The sequence below is a fragment of the Falco naumanni genome, chromosome 5, assembly GCF_017639655.2.
Source record: "Falco naumanni isolate bFalNau1 chromosome 5, bFalNau1.pat, whole genome shotgun sequence".
In the NCBI taxonomy this organism is placed as follows: domain Eukaryota; kingdom Metazoa; phylum Chordata; class Aves; order Falconiformes; family Falconidae; genus Falco; species Falco naumanni.
In genome coordinates, this window is record NC_054058.1 from 55381095 (window position 1) to 55402150 (window position 21056).

Genomic DNA, 21056 nt, shown 5'->3' on the forward strand with positions numbered 1-21056 from the left:
GAATCTAAATATTAAAGGTTTGGAGCTGTGCTCTCAATATGAGAACGCTCTGTCTAAAAATCATGCTCACAGTATGTAAACATCCTCGCATTCCACATGGAAATTTTGGTACAGAGGTCAGAAAACAAAGTATTTCCCCTGTTTGGTAACATGAAACTGCAGTGAAGGTACTACTGTAAATCCCAGGAGTGCAAGTTTATGCGACTGCCCTGACCAAACTTCCAGAACACCAATACCGTTATCAGAAGAAAACCCTAAATTGTGCACATGAGCCATTTTTTAACCTGAAAAGCATCACTGCAATCGCTGGGTATGAGTAAAATATTTACAAAAAAATCAGCAGTTTCTCTGAAGAAAGGCTTCCTTTGAAGAATTACATGCTTTGAAATTCACTGTTGTTTTTTTTTTTTAATTTCAGTTTATCAGGGAAATAATGATGTTTGAATGGAGAACCCTATTACATCAATAATGCCTTAAAACTGGTAGTCTGTTAGCTTTCCTCTGGACAAGGAAACAAAACTAGTGGCATAGCTGGATATTCCATTTTATCTTCATAGTCAGGCTACATCTCAGCAGTACAGGGTAATTCCAGAAAAATCAATTGAGCTATTCAGGGTTGATGCTCACATCTCTGAGATCAGATCTATCCTCCACAAGCTGTAATTAAATAGCACTCCTAAGCTCCACTTTACAATATAGAAATGATGCTAGGAAATGCCTTGATGACCTCTCTTTACAAGGTACGCATCTTTTTGCTTTACTCAAGGTTATCAATAACTCTGATCAGAAGTAACCCAGCCATTCCAGTAGGGTCAGGTCCAGTTGCCTCTTCTAAGGGCCCCAAGGACTATATGCCGAGATGCCCCCTTGCCTCCTGACACTTGTGCTCTTGTGACCAGAAGTTCTCCCAGACCAAAGACCTTTCCCCAGCACTTTATTCCCTTGCACACAATGCACATCTCCTGTCATAGGGCAGAACCACCACTGCCATATCACAAAATGGCATGGGCATGCATCCAGCAGCACCAGGCTGGATATGTCTTTAGCACTAATATACATGTGATATCCATGCACCATGAGACATGAGATTCAGGCACCAGCATACAACTGACCAAATGGCACATCACGGACACACGCATTCAACCATGCAACAGGAGAGGAGCTGTGGGGTACTCATGACAGTTGGGAGTAGGAGGGAAGCTGCTACAATAATTCTTCTGGCTTCTCACCCAAATACTTCTCCCACATACGAAAGGACGAAAGCAGCCTGGGCAGGCTGTGGCCTAGGCTGATTGCTTCTGTGGATCAAACCAGAGACTACTACAAGACAAAAATTCCAGCTTGCTGTTTGGTTTCTTTTTTCACCTCCTGTCTATTAAATCAACCTGGCTGCTGCTCTGTCACTGATCAACCTTTTTTTTTAAATATGGCTCTCTCCCACCAATACTCACATGTGAACTTAATTCTATTGCTGTCAGAAGTCCCACTGAAAGTTAACCACACGTATTGGGTTGTGTATTTGGAACTTAAATACCTGTCATATGTTTCTCAACACTGTAGAGATTATGTTATCACTGCAATCTTTGCTACCTTCCGCTGGTGGACATGGTGAAACATGACATAGCATTAGATAGCATAATAGGGTCTCTTCCTCTCTCATTGGGAAGCCTTTCAGTGCAATCTTTCCCAGAGGACAAGACCCCCAAAAGTCATTATTCTTTATTTTGCAAAAACCATACAGAATAAGAGCAAGAAACACACCAGTGAGCTCCAGTGGTTACACAGATGCCTACCATATGGTATATATTACCACTGATTTTTGCTTTTTTAAACCTTTCAAATCAAGGAGCAACCTTTGTAACCACCAATTTACCCAGATTACATTTTTTCTAAAGAGAACGTAACATCTGTAATCTTATATTTAAATTCACAGGTAAAACCATGAAGTGCATAAAAACATAACAAATCCATTCTGCAGTACTCTAGCCTTCTCATAACCTCTGGCTCATCCTGACTTCCCCAGAAAAAGTAGGTATTTAGCGCCTTCAGACCCTTAGATTTCAGGGTTTCCCCAATATTTCCTAATAATTATTTAGAACTAAGAGACTAAGGACTAAAAGCAACACATACTTTTCTTTGGTTAATGTTTTCTAGTGAAAATGGCCTTAATTTCCAAAAGTTTAATACCATAAAAAGTCTTTTCCATGTAAAATAGATGCAGGGCAGAAAGGCCACTGCATTAGAAACATAACATCTTAAATGTAGTGGGCTTTTACCACTTCAGTTTATACAGAATACAGGTATAATCTGGTCCTTAAAACACTCCTTTCAACAGACATTTTTGAACTAGACTATGCACATACACAGCAGTGCAGGACTGAGAAATATTGCCACTCCCTGGGTTGGATTATTTACTCACCTACAACTTGGATCATTGTTTATCCCAGGAGCAGGTAGATGGAATCTACCCACAGGATGTTTATATCCAGTTTCCACAGGTGTAAACAGGGATGCAGGGTGCATCTCAGGAGACACTTAGCCCTACCCTGCTGGAGAGCCCAGGTGTGGTGGGTTGACCTTGGCTGGCTACCAGGCACCCCCCAGCCACTCTCTCACTCCCCTTCCTGTTGACACAGACAGGATCTCCTGTACCTTCTTAGGAGAAGTCTGGTCTCTATAGACCCAAAAAGGGTCTAGCTACTGCTAGAGGCTGTGGCATATGCTACTGACAGTCGCCCAAAACCTTGGCGCTCCAGAGAAACACCTTCAAATCTCAAGTGGGATACAAGATATAAGGCACAAAATACAAGACTCACAGAAGAAATTATTTCAGCTTTACCAAACAGGAAACAGCTGTATGCTAGCGAACAGTTGTTTCACAGAAAGCAGTCTAGTACCTCAGTATCTTGAATGCCTTTCCTCTTTCAAATACATTTCAATTTCTTTTCCTTCTTCCTTTCTTGACTCTCTCCTCTCCTCCCTTCCCCTTCCCAGACTTAGGAAATCCCCAGAAAAAAGTATTCTGCTGGAATAAAGGTAGCAAGTATTTAGTACTTTCCTGGACGCGTCAATGGAAACTTCTAAGAACATGTATACTTAAAAACAAAAGAGAACACTGAAAAAATATGTTAGAATGTGCTCATTTGTTCCCCTCATAAAATATTGGAAATTCTGGAGAAACTGTGTTTTTTTTGCCACAAATAACTTCTATCCTGCTTCTCTTTGCAGCACTACTGTGGGCAATGGTGTTGTTCCTCTATGGGCTACAGAAGAAATACTCATGTTTTTTCCTGCCCTTTCTCATCACATAAAGAGCTGCCTGGCAGAGGGACAGTAACTGCCCTGGTTTCCACAGAGGATGATAAGAACAGTGAGTAACAGGCAGCTGTAACCACACACCTCTGAGGGATGCAAAAACCAACGGGACTGTAATACCAAAAGAAGACATTTTCTCTCAGATGCCGAGTATATCCATTTTTACCCCAACTCATAAAATACTAGGGGCTTGAAACTCCTTCCTAAGCTTAGGCTGCTGATTGAAATCCTGCTCTTCATCTGCAGATGTGCATACGTATCTAAATATCCACAGCCATAAGGCTGGAGTGCCAATGTTTTTATTGACTGTACACACAGATGAACTTGTAAGGAGTAGTTAGATGAGATTATAAAATCTCCAAATGCAGAGTCTCTCAGCTTTAACACTTGTTTGACCCATGAACATCTGAAAGTTAACACACTGTTATAGGGACAGAGTGGTGCAATGACGTTACTTTAACCGTTTAGGTATTTCACTTACAAATTATGTTTCATCTAACAGGAACTCAGTAATTCAGCAAAGAGGAGAAGGAATAAAGGGTTAAACAGCTTTGCTGCGGCTCAGAAGGGATTTTGTCCTGCAAGTTGCATCAAGGGGAACACTTGTTTATGTTGTCTTTAAGCCTGTGACTCCACATCAGTGTTACAATCATCTTTTCCTAATGAGCTACCTGTAGGCAGCAAAGGAGGGAGAGGAGAGCACAAGAAAGGAGGACAAGGTTCACTCTAATATCTCAATCCTCCTTTCCCAAAAAGAGGTAGTAAATTTTATCATGGACAGCAAGTGAAGCTGGCAGAGAAACATCACAGGAAATATCGTCCCAAACCACACTAATTATTTCTAGGTACTTAAATGCCAACCCTTGGTGTACAAAGTCGTTTCCTCTGTAAAGCCGAACTGGAACACCAAAGACCTTCAGCAAGTCACTTAGCCTTTGTGACTAAGTTTTGTCTCTCTGCATTCCCTTCCCTCTCTAAAAGAAGAGGTGAAGTGTTTCCTGAACTCAAAGGCTTTGTGAGGACAGCAAAAAAAATCACAAGGGCCTCAGACAACACCTCAAAGCCAAACAAGTTCTGTAGTCAGAAAGAATATTTTAAAACAACCAAAACCACAACCAAATTGGTGAAGCTGCAATTAGCTGAATTATACAACCAATTTACACTGAATGCTTGAAGGTAAATATTGTTTCATCTTTACCAAGCTCTTTATTGCATGAAGTCCACGTCCAGATTTTAAAAATGACTTAATTTCATCCATCGTTTTTCTGTTACACTGATTTCTTTTCTGTATCCGCCACAACGTATGCTAACGTGTTTCAGCTTTATGCAAATTTAACATACGTTGTCAGCGTGTCAAATCGTGCATCTGTTTCTTCAGAAAAACATGTCATTCTTATCTTTTCAATGAAAGAACCCAAAGGGATCCAATACACTACAGAGCTGTGTGGTTTTGCAATTAAACTTGATAAAATTAAGACTACAGGAGACAATTATTATTTACCAGAACTACAAATGAAGCATGCGTGTTCAGTAAATAGACATCAATGAATAACCTGTAGCGTACGTCCATAAACTGAAGGGAGCCGAAAGAAAATTGCATCCGAACTACTGCCAGGTTAAGTTTTATTGAAAGCAAAGGCGACCGGTGTCTTCCCCGCGAGCTCCGGCTGGCCGCTCCCGCCTCACACGGGCCCGCCGCGTCCTCCAGCGCCCGGGACACCCGGCGCCACCGCGCACGCCACAACCCCGCCTTTAAGCACGCGTTCCCCGCGACGGGGCCGCGCGTCCCGCCGCCCCCCGAGCCCTGCCCGCCGGTCCTGCCGCCCGCCGCCCCAGCCCGCCGCCCCCCGAGCCCTGCCCGCCGGTCCTGCCGCCCCCGAGCCCTGCCCGCCGGTCCTGCCGCCCGCCGCCCCAGCCCGCCGCCCCCCGAGCCCTGCCCGCCGGTCCTGCCGCCCCCGAGCCCTGCCCGCCGCCCGGGCACCCTGCGGGCTCCGGGCGCTGCCCGCGCGGCGTGGGGCACGGCGGCAGGCGACCCGCACCTGGGGGCGCACCGGCACCCTCGGAGAGGGTCTCCCCGACTGTTCAACAGCCAAACCACCTGTCCGGTTTTAAAGAGCCGCCCCTCGCCTCGTCTCTGCACCTACCCGTCCCGTTGCCTGCCAGGTGAAGTTCATGGCGTGAATGCCGACGGGGATGGCGGGCATCCTCTGCTGGGCTTTCCTGAAGTCGTGGGTGAACGGGGCCATCTTCCCCTCGGACACGATCAGGATGTCCTCCTCGAAGCCTGCGAAAGGCAAAGGGGCGCGATGGGCGGCAGCCCCGCCGGGCCCGGCTCCCGCCCGCTGCTCAGCCGGCCGGGGCAACGGCCCCGCTTACCGATGAGGACCCGCGCTTGCTGGGCATCGATCCACATGTAGAGCGTGTCGGGCTGCCGCGGCGCGGCCCGCAGGCTGCAGAGGCTGAGCGCACCGCAGAGCAGCGCGGCGCACAGCCGCCCCGCCGGGGCCATGCTCCGCGCACCGCCCGCCGCGCCCGGGGCTCGCCGGCTGCCGCTGCCGCTCCGGCCGCGCCTGCCCTCTGCCGCTGCGCACCCGCAGGCGCGGGGCGGCCCCGCCGGCGGCGGCGGGAGGGGGGCGCGGAGCGGGGCGGGCACGGGGAGGGCGGCGTGCGGCGTCGCAGCCGCGCACGGCCGCCGGCGGGCAGCCGGGAGCTCGGTGCTCGCAGGCTGCTGCAGGCGTGCGCCTTCCCCAGCTCCGATGGGCGGCGGCGCGACGTGCAGCGACGGGGTAGCCGGCGGACGGCCCCCCGCTCTCCCGGGCACGGTGCGTGACCCACGCCTCCTCCGCCCCGGGGGACGTGCCGTGGGGCCGTCGTGCCCGGCACATGCTGCGCACGAGGTGCGGTGCGGTGCGATGCGGTGCGGCACGTCCCGCCCCCTCCCGCTGCTCGCCCGCAGGGGCACCGACGGCACCCCGGCAATGCCGTCGGCACCGCCACGGGCACAAACGCATCGGTGAAGCAAGCAAGCCTGTGCGCCGCGGCCGCCTGGCACAGGCGGCGTTGGGGCTGGGGGAGCTCCAGCAGAGCGGCAGGGGGTGCAGCCGGGCAGGGGCTCCCAGCGGGATCCGGCACGGCCGGGCCACAGAGAAGCGCGGCAGCGACGGCGCGTCCCGGCGCTGGGGTGCTGCGCGGTGTGGGTGACAAGGTGCCAGAGGGAGAAAAGGCTTTCACCTTGCGTGTGTCCCATGGTCTCGGGAACAGTGGTGATGCTGAAAGACACTGAAGTGTTGCCATTTACGCAGAAACTGGAACGGGGTCGATGTAGAAACTTAGTACAGCTGAAAGAATTTTACGTTCAAAAAGTTATTTAAACAGAATCATGCCCTTTAAAGGAAAAAAAAAAAATACTGTTTCTATATTTTTCAGATTCTTTCATAAGAAAAAACCAAGTCTTATTTAAAAAAAAACCAAAACAAAATAACTAAATCTGACCAGGGTAGATACAGTTTGAGTAAAACCCCCAAGTTTCTGTCTGTAATGTTCTGGAAGGAGCCGAAGGGTATTTTCTGCCTGTGAATGCTGCCTTGGGTGCTGCTGTGCTCCATCCCATGACTGCAAAAGTTACCTCTGGATTAACTGCCTGAAACAGAATTCTTCGGGTCATGGGAAACACCATGAAGTTGGTCTTGCTTTTCCAGACAGATTTATATGAGCTGGATTTGCCATGTCGGCTTACACACAGGGAAAGGTACTGAGCTCTGTCATTATTTCGCTTTTTCATGCCCCAGGAGCATAGCCGAACTGGTAATGGTGATTTTTGTACGCAGAAGATTTATGCTTCAACACATTAACTAACCTCACCCTCCCACTGACGTACTGAACTGCCCGTTTTCCTCCTCTCCCTCCTCCTGCCGCTGGCTGACGTTACAAACGCCGCCTCGCGTGCTGTCCCGGCGCAGGTACCCCCCGTGTTCTGTCCCTCGGCCCGCTCGGGGGTTTATTGTCAAATCCCCCAGGGCAGCACACGTGCGCACCAGGGGGAAACGCGCGTACTGACACACCGCGTGTATGCGTACGTGTCAGAAATACCCTGTAACTATGAAGCGCGCCGTGAGAACACCGCCTCTACATTTTCCACATGCAAGTGCACGTAAGGCACCCGTGCGCCCCCCAGCACTTGCAGACGCCTTCCTTCCAGTGCACCGCGTTCTGCGGGTGGGCAGCTGGCGCGCGGGGACGGAGCGGCTCGCGCAAGTTCATCCGAGGAAGATGCGGCCGGGATGCAGTGCTCCTGCATCCGCAGGTGCTGCCCTAGAAACCTGCCCAGCCGGAAAAGCTCAAGCTCCAAAAGCTGGAGTCAGCCTACGTACCCTTAACAGAAATGCCCCACCTCTAGACCCTTGTTAGATAAGGATGATTATTTACTATCTTTTTATTATTTATCATTATTTATTTTGTATAAAGTTTCATCTTACGCCCTCCCCTGCGCTTGCCCCTTACCGACTACCTACGGTTCGAAGGGTAACCGCGGGTCAGGTTGCTCCCGAATTCCCGCCCCCTGGCCGGTGCTTTCCTTCCGCCCCGCCCGCCCCGGGGGAGCGGCCCCCCCGCGCCGGGCGGGACACCGCCGGGACACCGCCGGGACACCGCCGGGACACCGCCGGGACACCGCCGGGACACCGCCGGGACACCGCCGGGACACCGCCGGTGCGAGGCTGCCCTCTGCCGGCCGCCGGCGGCCCCTGCAAGCCCCAGGGCAGGACGGCTGCCACAGCTCCCGCTCCCTTCCCGCGCCGCCCCCCGGCTCCAGCGGCGGGCCGGGGGTCTTGTCCCGCAGGCTGCACTGCCAGAGGCCTTCCTGAATAACCTAATAAACAGGGAGAGACACTGGCTTTCGATCGATATTCCTAAAAAAACCCATGCCGAATAAAGTTACGTCATGTGGAGTTTTGAGGTAGTATAGGACAACAGCTGTTAATTATTTTGGAAATTTGCTGCTAATGGATGTGATTTTAGAAAGCAGAAAAAATATTTTGATTTGAAGAATTAAATGCGATTAATTTTTCCTAGTTTAGAAGTACACAATTTTAAGTTTGCTACTAAAGAGAAATGCAGTGGGGGAAAAATAATATCTGAACTATAAAGCTTTTAGGAAGAGGTTAAAATGGGTCCTTAATGTAGGTAAGCATTTTGTGTGTTCCAAATATGATTCAAGTTGTTATTTTTCACTTAAAGACGCTTTCTTAAGATCTAGCAAAGGAAGAGAATTTAACTACCAAGTAATGACACTGGAACATAATTTCTAAAACTATGAGGGTATCATATAAACACCCCTTAGTAAAAAAAATGCAGTCGTGATCAGCTGACTTTCTGCAGAAATCAGGAGCGTGCAGTGGCTGAAATGCTGTTCAGTGGGTACGTACCTGCAGTAGGGCCCACCCAGCCTGTGCACCTCTGTGCCCATTGGCACGCTGCGGGTCTTTTCAGCAACATCTGCCGAGGTTCTATGAGCCCGAGGTTCTATGAGCCCTGCGTTAGTGCCGAGCCTGGCCTGTGGTACCGCAGGGTCCGTTCGCCTGAGTTCCTCTCTGTTGTAGTATTGTACCACGATGAGATTCATTGAGGATATGGTTTGCAAAGCTTGTGTTCATGCAGCCTGCTTGCATTCAACGTGAAGATCTAGGTAAGAGCTTGTTACATTTCTTCTCGATCCCTTATTTAAATGTCTCTTTCTTCTAATTCACATGATGTATTTCAGGGAATAATAGTCACTTTTTAAGTGAGTTGAGAGCACTATGGAGAGTGGAATGGAATATACTTGGAAGAGCCAACATTTTGTGGTTCTTTGTTTAATTAAATGAAAAACATACATGAAAACAGAACTACATTGTGAATGTGGCTTCAAGATCCATTAACTTTCCTAGGAATGCACATATATTTGTAGCCTGCTCTGACATTCATTGCAAATGACAGTATTCCCCTGATGACAGCCTTGGAATGAATTAACGAATGGATGGTTTGAATGATGGTATATCTGGGGAGGGATACGGAAGACAGTGCCTGATGCCCATCAATCATCAATTATGAGTAATACAAAAATAGGGAGAAAAATGCATAAATAATAACAGTAATGGGCATAAATATGGCCTGAGGTGGTAATTTTCATTCCCAAGGTTATACATGCTGCTTTACCTTAGGTGTACAGAAACAGTAAATAAAGAATTTATTTATTTGTTTCTTTGTGGTGAACACCAGTAGATAATAACCAACACCTGCACAATTTAAATAAGGAAGAAGATGCCAAATTGCAACAGGATTTTCAAAAGTCCTCAGCCTTCACTGGGTTTATTCACTGAAGTGAATCACAAAATTCCTGCCGGTTTCAGCAGAAACAAAGTTTATTCATTGGGAATTAGATCCCCTTAATTTTTTGCTGGTTAGGCCAAAACAACCAGCATTAAGAGCTGAGGGTGGGGTGGGGGGTGGGGGGGTGGAGGATGGGGAGCATAGAACTGTTTTTATTAGAAAAGTCAGTTTTGCTGGAATTGGAATACGTTGAAGTTTCTGAAATTTCAAATGGGAAATCAAAGGCTCCACATTCAGTTATTCTGAATATAACATTACTATTATTTGTTTTAGAACATGGTCTATACTGTAGCATTAAAAATTATCTTAAAGCAACAATCAAGGTTGTAACATCACACACTCTAGAGGCAGGAGAGGTCCCCTATTTTATGTCATTTATGATACAGTTATTTATCTGTTCTCTTTCTTTTCCTACAATATTCCTGGCTCATCTGTTGGAGAGCATGGAATTAGTCTGGCTTTGAACCAAGCTGGGTACTGAAGATGACAAATTATTTTTAGAGCCATTGCCTCCTTTGTTGCTGAAGTTGAAAAGTGTATAGCAAATGAGACAGGAGCTTGCAGAAGTAAAAATTACCACATCACTAAAGAAACTAGAGAGAGATGTCCTTGTCCTTGTTTCTGTCACACTCCTATGTGGCAATAGGCAAGTTACTTCATTCTTTTTCCCAGGTGGTCACCTATTTTTGTTCTTCACTTCAGGGTGCCTGACATCAGCTCTTTGGTCTTGTCTGCAGAATACCAGAATAGAGGTAGGTTATTGCAGAGATGGTGCAAAAAGGTATGGTTCTATCTTTAAAAAGGATAGTATAGCGAGAAGATCAAGGCCAGATGATGAAGACTGGAGAAAATGACGTATCAAGTAGGCATTACTTGTTTTCTGCAACTGTATTATTAGCTACCACCTTATGATGCAAGAACATGTGTTACATGCACACTCATTCTGGGAGTTTTAAAAGTTTTTGCATCATTGAATTTGCAATGTTTTAAATGCTGGGGTTTTTTTATAATGCATGTGCCATTTCTCAGTTTTTAAAAAAGCAGATCTAACCTTCTTTTAAACTGCAGTAGCAAATCACACTGCTTTAACTTAATTAGTTTTTATTGTAATTTTCATTATCTTAATGGATTGTAGTAAATTTAGACTTTAATAATTTCATTTTTAAAAGGAACAGTGTACACTAATGATTTTATCAATTAATCCCAAAATTTATCATTGCTATGAGCCTGAAGGCATCACTTCCCAGCTCTCTCACAGTGACATGTCTTCTAACTTTGCTTCAAGCTGCAAGTTCCATTTCTGAAATGGATTTTGTGTTTGACTGGGCAATGTGAATACTTGGTTCAAAACAACTCTCAGACCAAAGTAATTCTAAACAAAGTAGATTCTTTGTTGTTGTATATTTTTATAAATAATTTCCATGCAAGTACATTTTTAATAGTTTCAGTTTTCTCAAATCTTGATTATCATTGAAAAGTATATTTAATTGAAAAATGTATACCATGAAAATTAGATGTCCCTAAAACACCAAAAAACATACTAGTTGCATTAGTTTAGGATTAACATAATTCATTGTACCTTTCCCATTCATAAGATTAGCAATTAGACTAAAATTAATTTATCCAAGTTGCTTTGAAGTATTTACTTGTGAAATATTCTCAGAAATAATTAAAAGGAAAACTTCATATGAAAATACATATATATGAAAAACTATTTCTATGAGTTTCCTTTTATTGCTTGTATTTATGAAGCTTCTGTAGTACTTTACAGTGAATGAAGAGAACTTTACCACCTCCCCCAGGTATTTTGTCCCGTGCTGTTTGACAGAGGATGGGACATTGCCTAGAAATGGCAGCATTAGTTAGCGTAGGTGGGTGGCCCAGGGTCTGGTGGCCCGTACCAGCTCTTCTGCAGAAGAAGCAAAAATCCTGTTTAATTGTGTCATTCTGTTTACCAGGGTGGATTTATGGGGTGAAACAAAGGGCAGCCATTTGCTCTGGTTTCATGGGAGCAAAGCTCCCTGAGGGGATGCTCCAGCTCAGAAGCGGAGCTCAGCACCTCTTGCAGCCAGGCAACACTATGTGGAGCGCCCGACACTAGCTCACAGTGTGGACCTGGGACACCACCTACCACAGGGTCTCGTCTTCAAGCAGTGCTGGAGGCTGCCGGGAGGCTGACGGGCTGTTTCAGGCACTGGGTTTAGCCTGTTCTCAGACACAATGAATTCCAGAGGCTAACTGGCCATTCTGGGGCTGAAGAGGGTATTTTCTCCCAGTTTTAAATTGCCTTATTTTATTTTCCATGAGCATTCCCTTGTTCTGCAGACAAAGAAAACCCTTATCCTTCTGCTCTCCACTACTTAGTGCTCTAAATATTATCATTACTCGAGTTGCTTGTCCCTTCCCTCTGGTGCACGTCATTGCTTTCTCTGTATCAGATCTCTTCCACGCTCCTGGTCATTCTTCTTCCCTTTCTCTGGCTGTTCATTACCTTTGCAATACTCTTTTTGGAGGTATGTCGACAAGTGCCGTTCACAAGGCCACACCATTAGTTTTTCTTGAGAACATTGTTTTATGTTTTAGCTTGTCTTCCTATGCAAATGACATCTATACAATGTTTGCAATGTCTGTGAACTGATTAGTTGATTTCTACCAATTTTGACAGTTAAGTATAGGTGTCAAAGCTTATTTAATACCTTATTGCAAATAGTTAGCAGCAAAGCAGAAAGAAAAGGGGCAGCCTCTAAATGTCCTGTCTGTGGCAGAACTGCAGCCTGTCCTCATGCATTATTTCATATAACAGAATTACTTTTCCCTAGATGTCCCCAAATGTAGGGGGAACTTCAGCTCGAGTTACCTTCTCAAACAGAAAATCAATCAGTCATGAGGTGCAAACTGTAGTAATCCAGTCTGTGTTAGATTCAGTACCCTCTGAGATTGCTGGTACTGTTCAGTATCCCACTTCCACATAACCTAACTCTCCTTTAGGTCTTTTTCAACAGTCTCAGTTACTTATGCCTGTTTGGGGCAAATCTTCTTGGATCTTGTGAAGAGGTACTGGGATTTATTTTTTCCACTCTCGTGAACATTATTTTATGCTAAGAAACACTAAATTTAGTGGAGGTTTAGAGAGAAAGCTAGAAGATCTTAGCAAAATAAAAGGAGAAGAAAGGAGAAAAGAGTGGATGCAATTAAGTTTCTACCTTAGAAATGACAGAGAACATGAATAAGAGCTGACAGAAATTAATCCTTCACAAAATTATTCTTGTATTGTAGCAAATGAAGCAATCTCTTTTATTGAAGTTACTTACCTGCAATACCAGCTTCAGAGGATTTAACATCTACATCTATTGGAGGAGATACTGGGCAGATTTGATAAATATTGCTCACTGAAAAGGAACGAAAGGTATGAGAGCTGTATGATTTGTTGCTGAATGTGGCTGCCCACAAAGCCTTTGATGCATATGTCATACACTGGAGATTAAAAGCTCAAATTCTGCGACTATGGGATCATGCGAGCTTCTTTGATAACCCATCAAGTGGTCTGTGACTTGCCTAGCAAGAAAACTTTAAGCACTTACAAAATCAAAGTTAAAACTAGAAATACCATCACCATTTCTCACAGAAATAATAAAAAAAGCAGGTCAAAATCTTTTAGGAACATTCTTGGGAAACTATAGCCAATGTCTGAAAAGACCAGCAGAGTGACAATGCCTTAGAAGCAGAAAGACAAAATGTATACTGTCCATCCCATGTTAGGGAAGAATAGACATGGGTGGGATTATAGATGCCATAGCATGAAATAATGCCTCGCATATGGTAGGAAGTATGTGAACTGTAAAGTGGGGAAAAATCACTTTGGGCCATATGTTCCCTTCTGGCATTAAACTGCATAAAAGAACAAAATAATCCAAAAATGATGTGATTTTTGAGGTGCAGCCATTCAGCTGCATTTCCCTGCTGTTTTGCTGCAGAGCGGGATCCAGACATACTGTACAAGAGGCTACACATGAAGTGTAGCTTTATGTACATCTTCAAAGTACAATACTTTGAACTGCTCTAAAGAAAGGGGAGCATGGCTCCATTCATCTCCCAGTTCAAACCCTCCCCATGCTGGAACTGGCACAGAAACTGAAGAGCAAGGCTGGGCAGGGCAGGGGTCCTGATACTCGGGTTCAGTTTCGGTAGAATGTGAGTCAGGCATGCGGGATGCCATCCTTGTCTAAATAAAGGCGGTGGTAAAACTGCTATTGACCTAACAGGGCCAGAATTTCTGTCTCATTTTATATGTCAAATGCCCCCATCTTCCTGGAACAACTGTGCAGCTGCTGCTGAGGCATCGCCCCGGGCTCCTGGTGCTGCTGTACCACACAGCTTTCCTGACATCCTCTGGAGATACAACAGGACATGGAGTGGTTCATGTTTGGAGCAGGACCGCCTGTACCCTGCATTTCATGCGTGTGGATTTTAGGTGGTGTCAGAAGTATGACACTGTGGGGAGCTGCTCATTTCTCAGCTCTTCCTTTTTAAAAAAAAAACACAGCCTATTTGCCATGTTTTTACAGAAAAGGGAATACAGTTACTTTTCTTCTTGGAGCAAACCCCCTTGAATTCCTTAGTTTTGCTGCTTTCCCTACTATGCAGCCAGAGAGATGAGAGCATACATGTGGGAAACCTGGAAGGAGTGCTTCGTAGGAGCTCCATTCAAAATGCACATGTTAGCAGAAGACAGGACATGTGGCAGTTCTGCTTACATGGGAAGCAGTCAAAGGTATAACAACATGATCCAATATGAGGGAAGCCGTGTAACATAACATCATTCACAAATAAATGTGGTATATTGAGCTATAAAGCTAGATAGAGGAAAAAATTAATGCAAAGGTGATCTGACACACTGGAAGACTATACCATGAAAATAAATAACTTCTAGTTAGGGCCTCTTACATTCTCTAATTCTGAAATATTCCTTCCCCAGCAAACTAATTTCTACCACAGAAGTTTTAATTTCTATGTTCCTTGGGCATTCAAGTTGCATTTTTTTTTCCCTGACTGATAATGTTTATTACACTTATTAAGCCTTAATTTCTCACACATGAGGCAATAAAATTTTGTTGACTTTCAATTACCTTGGCATGGGGAAGAGTAAAATGTGGGTTTAGTGTGGGAGTATGTACAGAGAATCAAAACATCTGGACTGAAGGCGAAGGCTTTTCAGTCCCTTAGGTAATGACGGGTAAAGGAGTTGAGGAACTGAATGCCAGAGGTTGTAGTCCTCAACACGAAGGGAAGAAAGCTGAGAGAAGAAATGCAATAACAGATGTAGAAGGACAGGGTGTTGGCAAATTAAAAAACTGTTAAAAGATCCACTCAGCAAGACAATATGACATGCCTGGCATTAAACATAAAATAATCACAAACCTTTTAATTGCATTAAAGTTCTTCCATACTTACTTCATGACACATCTGAAAATTATCTAATTAAAATTGGGCATTCTGAGTAAACAACATACTTCTGAATCTCTCCAGAAGGCTGGTGCTGCTTTTTTACTGAAAGCAGTAGGCATTACAGAGGACTTGTGGGTTCATGCCTATGGCAGGTAGTGACAGTAGTTGCCTGAGTGACACACAAAAGGACTGTACTGCTTAGAGAGGTCAATGCTGGGATTTCTTTTTGTCGTATTAATTCCTGGAGATGGAGGTTTGCTTAATAGCCAGGACTCAGAAATATTTTTACACAAGTGGTGGATTGTAGAGAACATAAACAGTTTTTTTGTTTCAAACGACACAGGCAGCACCTGAAGCAGAGTGAGAACAGCAACGTCATAGCATGTTTATTAGTAGGTTAATGTTTTCCTTTGCACATGGAATGTTCTTGAATTATGTTCATGTGGTACTGAGTACCCCACAGCGAGTACCAAACAGGTGAAGCACAGTGGGTATGCTAGGACAGGTAAATCCAGTACAGAAACCCATAGAACGAGGAGATTCAGCGAAGGAAGTGATGGAGTATCTGGATTTTGTATGTATCCTCAGCAATCCATTCATTACGTAAGTTACAGCACTACAGCGTTACCAGATGTCAAAAGGAGAATAAATTATGTGAGATTATGAAAAGTTGAAAGTGAAACATGAATTCTGAGAGCAACAGATGGATAATGAGAGTGTTAAAACGTACACATTATCTACAATGTGTATATAGAGACTTTTGCCTGACATGAGTTCTTCAGAAAATCCTAATGACAACTGCAGATAGATTTCAAAGGACCCAGACTTTCACAGTTAACAGAATGAATGAGGCAACTTGTACAGCCAACACAATGTCAATATGAATGATGTAAAATTATATGAAAAATGCTGAATTGTGCATAGTAAAATGTTTCCTAGGGGAAGCAGCAAGGAGTAATAGGTCCTAAGGCATGGTTTCAGTAAATGATAAATTAAATAGGAAATACTCCAGTTAGTAAAAAAGCCATGGAAAGCATAGATATGTATATAAGAAAGCTAAAAACAAATTATAAGGCAGTGATATAAAATAAATGTCATAGCATCATGCAAAATATACGGAAGCAATTGAAGCAACTAATGTTTTCATGCAACAGTTCAGCTTTATACGTATATTTATATCCTTTCGATAATCAAATGGGCATGGAGTTGCTCTTGAGCTTAGGATAAAGGAGCATGGAAAAGCTGCCTGGGTAAAAGCAAAACCAAAATTATGTTTAAGACCTATTGGATATTGGTTTTATTGAGATTGAACAATATTCTCAATGCCAGAGGGTTTGAAACAGTTTAAAAAAACAATAAAATTGAAACATCATTTCTAAATTATGTACATTTAATTGCATATGTAAAATGTAGATTTAAGCATTAATTTGAAGGTACCATCTTGGTCGATATAAAATACAGCTGGCTGTTTGTAGGTTTTCATATGGTTATAACAAATAGCAGGTGTACACCAGGCTGCAAATGTGCATGTATGTTACTGAAAACTTTCATTCAATTAATTAATATAGGTCTTAGCTGGAAAAATTTTCCTCCTATATTTTTCTAGATGGTTTTCCAATTAATTTCATTTAAATTTTTGAAAGATTAGCATTTCTAAAAACTGGTCTTATATACATCTGAACTTGGGCACTTGGAAGATAAGGAATACATTATAAAAGGCTCATTTGAAAACTGGTTTGCCTATCTTTCCCATTTTACTTCAGAAAGCTTGTAGTAGAGTTAATTCAGTTTCCCTGGGGACCAACCCACAAAGTAAAGCCTGTACTCCTTTTTGTCCTCTTATACTGCCTTACCTCAACTGCTATATGGTTTCTTTCTTCTGCTGTAAACAAAGTTGTTGACTTTAAAATTATAACCTTCCTTTTATGATCTAATGTGTTCTCTTTAAGTTCTTCTACCTGTGCCTGTTTCAGCCCAGCTCTAAGAATCTATGAATACATGCCCACCTTGTTTCTTCTTACATTATGGCAACTTTTTAAATTACTTAGTCACATACTCCTTTTTCCTCCAGATAGAGTAGCTAACTGGCATTTCTTTCTCTGCCTGACCAACTCTGCAACACAGATCATTTTCTTCTAGCACATCTTCTGTTTGTTTATAGCATATAATAGAAGTCATCTGGAATTTAATTCATTAACATGCTTTTGCTATATAATTTGCAGCTTTATTATCTCTAACCAAATACCATTCATAGCAACAAAGACATCATTCTGCAAAAAATCCAGCAAGAAGAGGACAAAGGATGGGCTGGGGAGAGCACTTGAATGGAATTCCTACTTTGCTCTTGTATAACATTTCCATCTTTATTCTTAAAGGACTTTTACAAAGATGAATCATTACTTCACTTTGCCTATGGAAGAAACTGAGTCACCTGAAGAGGAAGTGATTTGCCACATAGCAAGTCAGTGGCAGAGCCAAGAGCAAAGAACAAGGCTCTTCATTTCCTGCCTGATGCCCTCATTACATTAACTCGGTTTACAGCTCTGCCACAGGCTTTTTTATGACCTTAGGTGAGTCATTTGGGTCCTTTATTCTGCTAACAGTGAAGTGCACATTTAATTTAAGCTTTTTTTTAAGATCACAACTGGCTGAAAACCCTCCAGTAGTACATTGGCTATATACATGGATGGTTCATTCTTTCTCACAGGTTCTTAGCAGGGGAGAATTTTTTGTTCAGTAGCTGTTATATTCAGCAATATTTTATTTTTCCTGCTGTGTTTATTTTTTCCCAGAAAGTTTTCACAAGGACTAATTTTAGCCAGGGGAAACCTGTGCCTGTAGATGTTGGCAAGTGGTGAGTTAGAGGAGCCTCCATTCTGTTGCTCAGGGGGTGCATTATCTGTGTGCTACAAGCCCCCAGTTCTTCAGCCATGCAAATGTTATTTTCCTTTTCCATTTGGCATCTGGAGCACAACTGACTGCACTCCAGATGAAGTCATGGTGCGGGTGAGAGGAGAGTTTACTCCTCCACCTACTGCTCCCTACACAGTGTGGATGAATGAAAAATACCACCTTCTTTTCCCTGCCCCGCCTCATCCCATACACACATAAAGCTCCTCCAAACACTCCCCTAGGATTCCTCATAAGAACACCTCTGTGCTGTCCTACAAAGCATCATGTGGTATGAAGCAGTCATTTCAGTATTTGGTGCTTATTTTGCTATTACTATTTTCTGTTGTTCCCTCTGCTTTCTTCTATTCCCTTTACCTTTCTTACTTCTTCTTGATACTCTTTCTCCTATTTCTACTCCTTGTTTCATTTCTATGTGGTTTTTTTTTCTTTTTATGCTTCTTTTCCACAAGAAAAGGGAGGTGTTCCACGCTAGACCAACTCATCACAGAGGTGTGGAGAGATGAGCTGGAGAGCTGGCAGAAAGCATTGCTCTTGTCTGGCTATGCAGGTAGAGGACTAGGGTTTTGCTGCTGTGAGGATTTCCCCGAAGTGATACTGGAGCTGATCCAACAGTTTACAGTAAAAGGACTGCAGTTCCAATACAAGTTCAGCAAGGTGAAGGCCATCTTTTTTTAGGTCAGGTACAATAATGAAAAGTAGCTTGTCAGATGTGTCTCTGCTCTGAGAAATTAAGTAACACCTTTGGACAGGATGCTACATGATACAGCCCGGACTTGGAGGATCCAGCCTTCGTATGAAGTCTGACACAGAAGAGGAGAGGCAGACCTCTGGCCTGTAATGACCACACAGAGTAAAGAACAAAAGGCTTTGTAACTGAAGGGCATTATTGTGGGGCCAGGGCATCAGTTTCTTGGCATCCCTACCTCCATTCTCCAATCAAGATGCTCAGCAGTGCCGACAAAGTAGCCCAGCTCTGAAGAACACTTTGCTTACATTTGGGTCAACCTAAGAGTAGTAGTAGGGAGAGAATGTGTATTGGGGTTATAGCCACCTTTTCGTGAGCAGAAGGCAGACACCTTACCTTTCAAAATGGTGAAATATGGTCCTCTCTGCCATGCATTGCCCGTGTTCTCTGCCAAGTGACCAGGCATATTAAGTTCTTGAGTTCAGCATCTTTGAAGGATGAACGAGGCACGCTCTTGGGCTTGCTGCCATGTCATAAGGCACAGAGCAGAAGCTGAAGCAAGGGGGCAGAAGCCATTAGCAGCATAGTTTGAGGCCAGCTGAACAGTGGTGAAGGAAAATTTTCAATGCATCATTCTCACAGAGGGGAACTGAGTACAACGATGACATCTACGTGTGTTAGACAACAGGAGGGTGTAGTACATGCTAGAGACTCCTGTGATGTGTGACACACACTAGCTTTGGTTCAGATAGGACCAAGCTGTTTTTAGATGGAGATATGGAGAACTTACCTGTAGGCTAAAAACTGGTTATTGTTAACACTCCCTAAATATACTTGATTTTTATCGGAGAAAACAAAGTTCTAGAAATGTGGCATGTACTTTGAGTAGGAAATGGCAGTCCTTAGGGCCAGTGGGACTTTGTTCCCATTGTCTGTGAGTAGTTCTTATGGAAGTTCCTTCCTCTGTGGGAGACATTTTCTACGTGAGTAGAGTTATTGACAGTGGAAATGACATGGCTTAAGGGAATCTTTTAAATATGCCAGGTCAACACCACTGAACACTAGCAACAAGAGGATTAATTCAATACTCAATAAGAACGTGAGAGCAGGAGAGACTGCTTGTGGCAGTCTGTGCTGCTGAGATCTACAAGTGCTTTCCGTAGGAACACGGGATTCTCTAGGGGCTGCTGGCTTCCTGCTTATGTATCTTGCCTGCAGTTCAGGTGGGAGGTAATGGAGGCAAGTGCATATTCAAGAGATAGGAATATCTTCTCTTCTGTTTGCACAGTGCCAGGTACATGAGAGTGATGAAAACTGGTCAGATCTCCAAGTACTAAACAAGTGTAGATGGTAATACCAGTAATTGTTTGGAACACACCAAATTTAGTGCTTTGCAGCATCCTAATGACATGGACAGAAAGCAGAATGGTGGCCCTATTCTGAATATCTTTGATTTGATTATTTTTGACTATTGTATGTATTTATACTCCGCTTATTCATTGAATAAACTGAAATTAGAGCTTTGTGGTACAAGAAATGAATTACACAATTATTCTTATATGAAAATATAAAATGCAAACTTCATTTTTACTGTTCCATGAATGATGTCTCTTGTTTTAAACATTAGATGAATGAAATAAACATAAGTTTTAAAGACAGTAGCCTTGGATCAAAGTCAAGGATTTAATTGTCAACAGTGAGCTCTTTGTGGCTTTGTCTACACTGCTCTTCACATTGCCACAAAACACTATCAAGGTCCCAAGCCAGAGTGCCATGCCTACACCCATATTACAGGCTGGTTAGGACTTCACAAAAAAATCTCATCAGGTGAAGTCAACATGTCTGTATCCTGCATGGTGCTCATTATTTTCTTAAGTAAGAAAGGTACAGGAATGTAGGAAATCAAGCACCTCCAGGTTTTCAAGGTGCTATTGATTTCAGGCAGGATCCCTTCCCAGTATTATCCTGTGTTAAGGATGCACCTTGAGATTTTATCATTCCTTAGACCTTGAAAATACTTGCAAGGTCTACCTAATAATAGGAAAGTAGATGCTCAAAAGCCAGAATAGTGTATTGCCATGACTTTTGGCCACAACTGTGCTGATAGGGCTTTATATATATGTAGAAGTACATCTGCCAATTCCAGGTAGCAAATGTGTGTTTTACTTAGCCAGTTCCTGCTTAAGAGTAGTCAACCAATATGAAAAATACTCTGCCTGACTACCAAGCTCAGCTTCCCTTTTTCCTTTTCAAATTGAAACAAAAACCCCTGGATGTAATCTACCACAATGCTCTAGAGAATGAATTACACAACAGATTTGTCACCCACTTA

General features: G+C 43.7%; 1 protein-coding gene across 1 annotated transcript in view; it reads right to left on the bottom strand.

Annotated features, from left to right (window-relative positions):
- WIF1 (WNT inhibitory factor 1) overlaps window positions 1-5909 on the bottom strand; it is a 42413-nt gene extending 36504 nt beyond the window's left edge. Inside the window, exons 1-2 of the mRNA XM_040596856.1 lie at window positions 5692-5909; window positions 5460-5599 (exon numbers count right to left, since the gene is read on the bottom strand). Of these exons, the coding sequence (XP_040452790.1) occupies window positions 5460-5599; window positions 5692-5824 (273 nt within the window). The 5' untranslated portion in view covers window positions 5825-5909. The remainder of the gene's footprint in view (window positions 1-5459; window positions 5600-5691) is intronic.
- Window positions 5910-21056: the final 15147 nt, after the last annotated feature.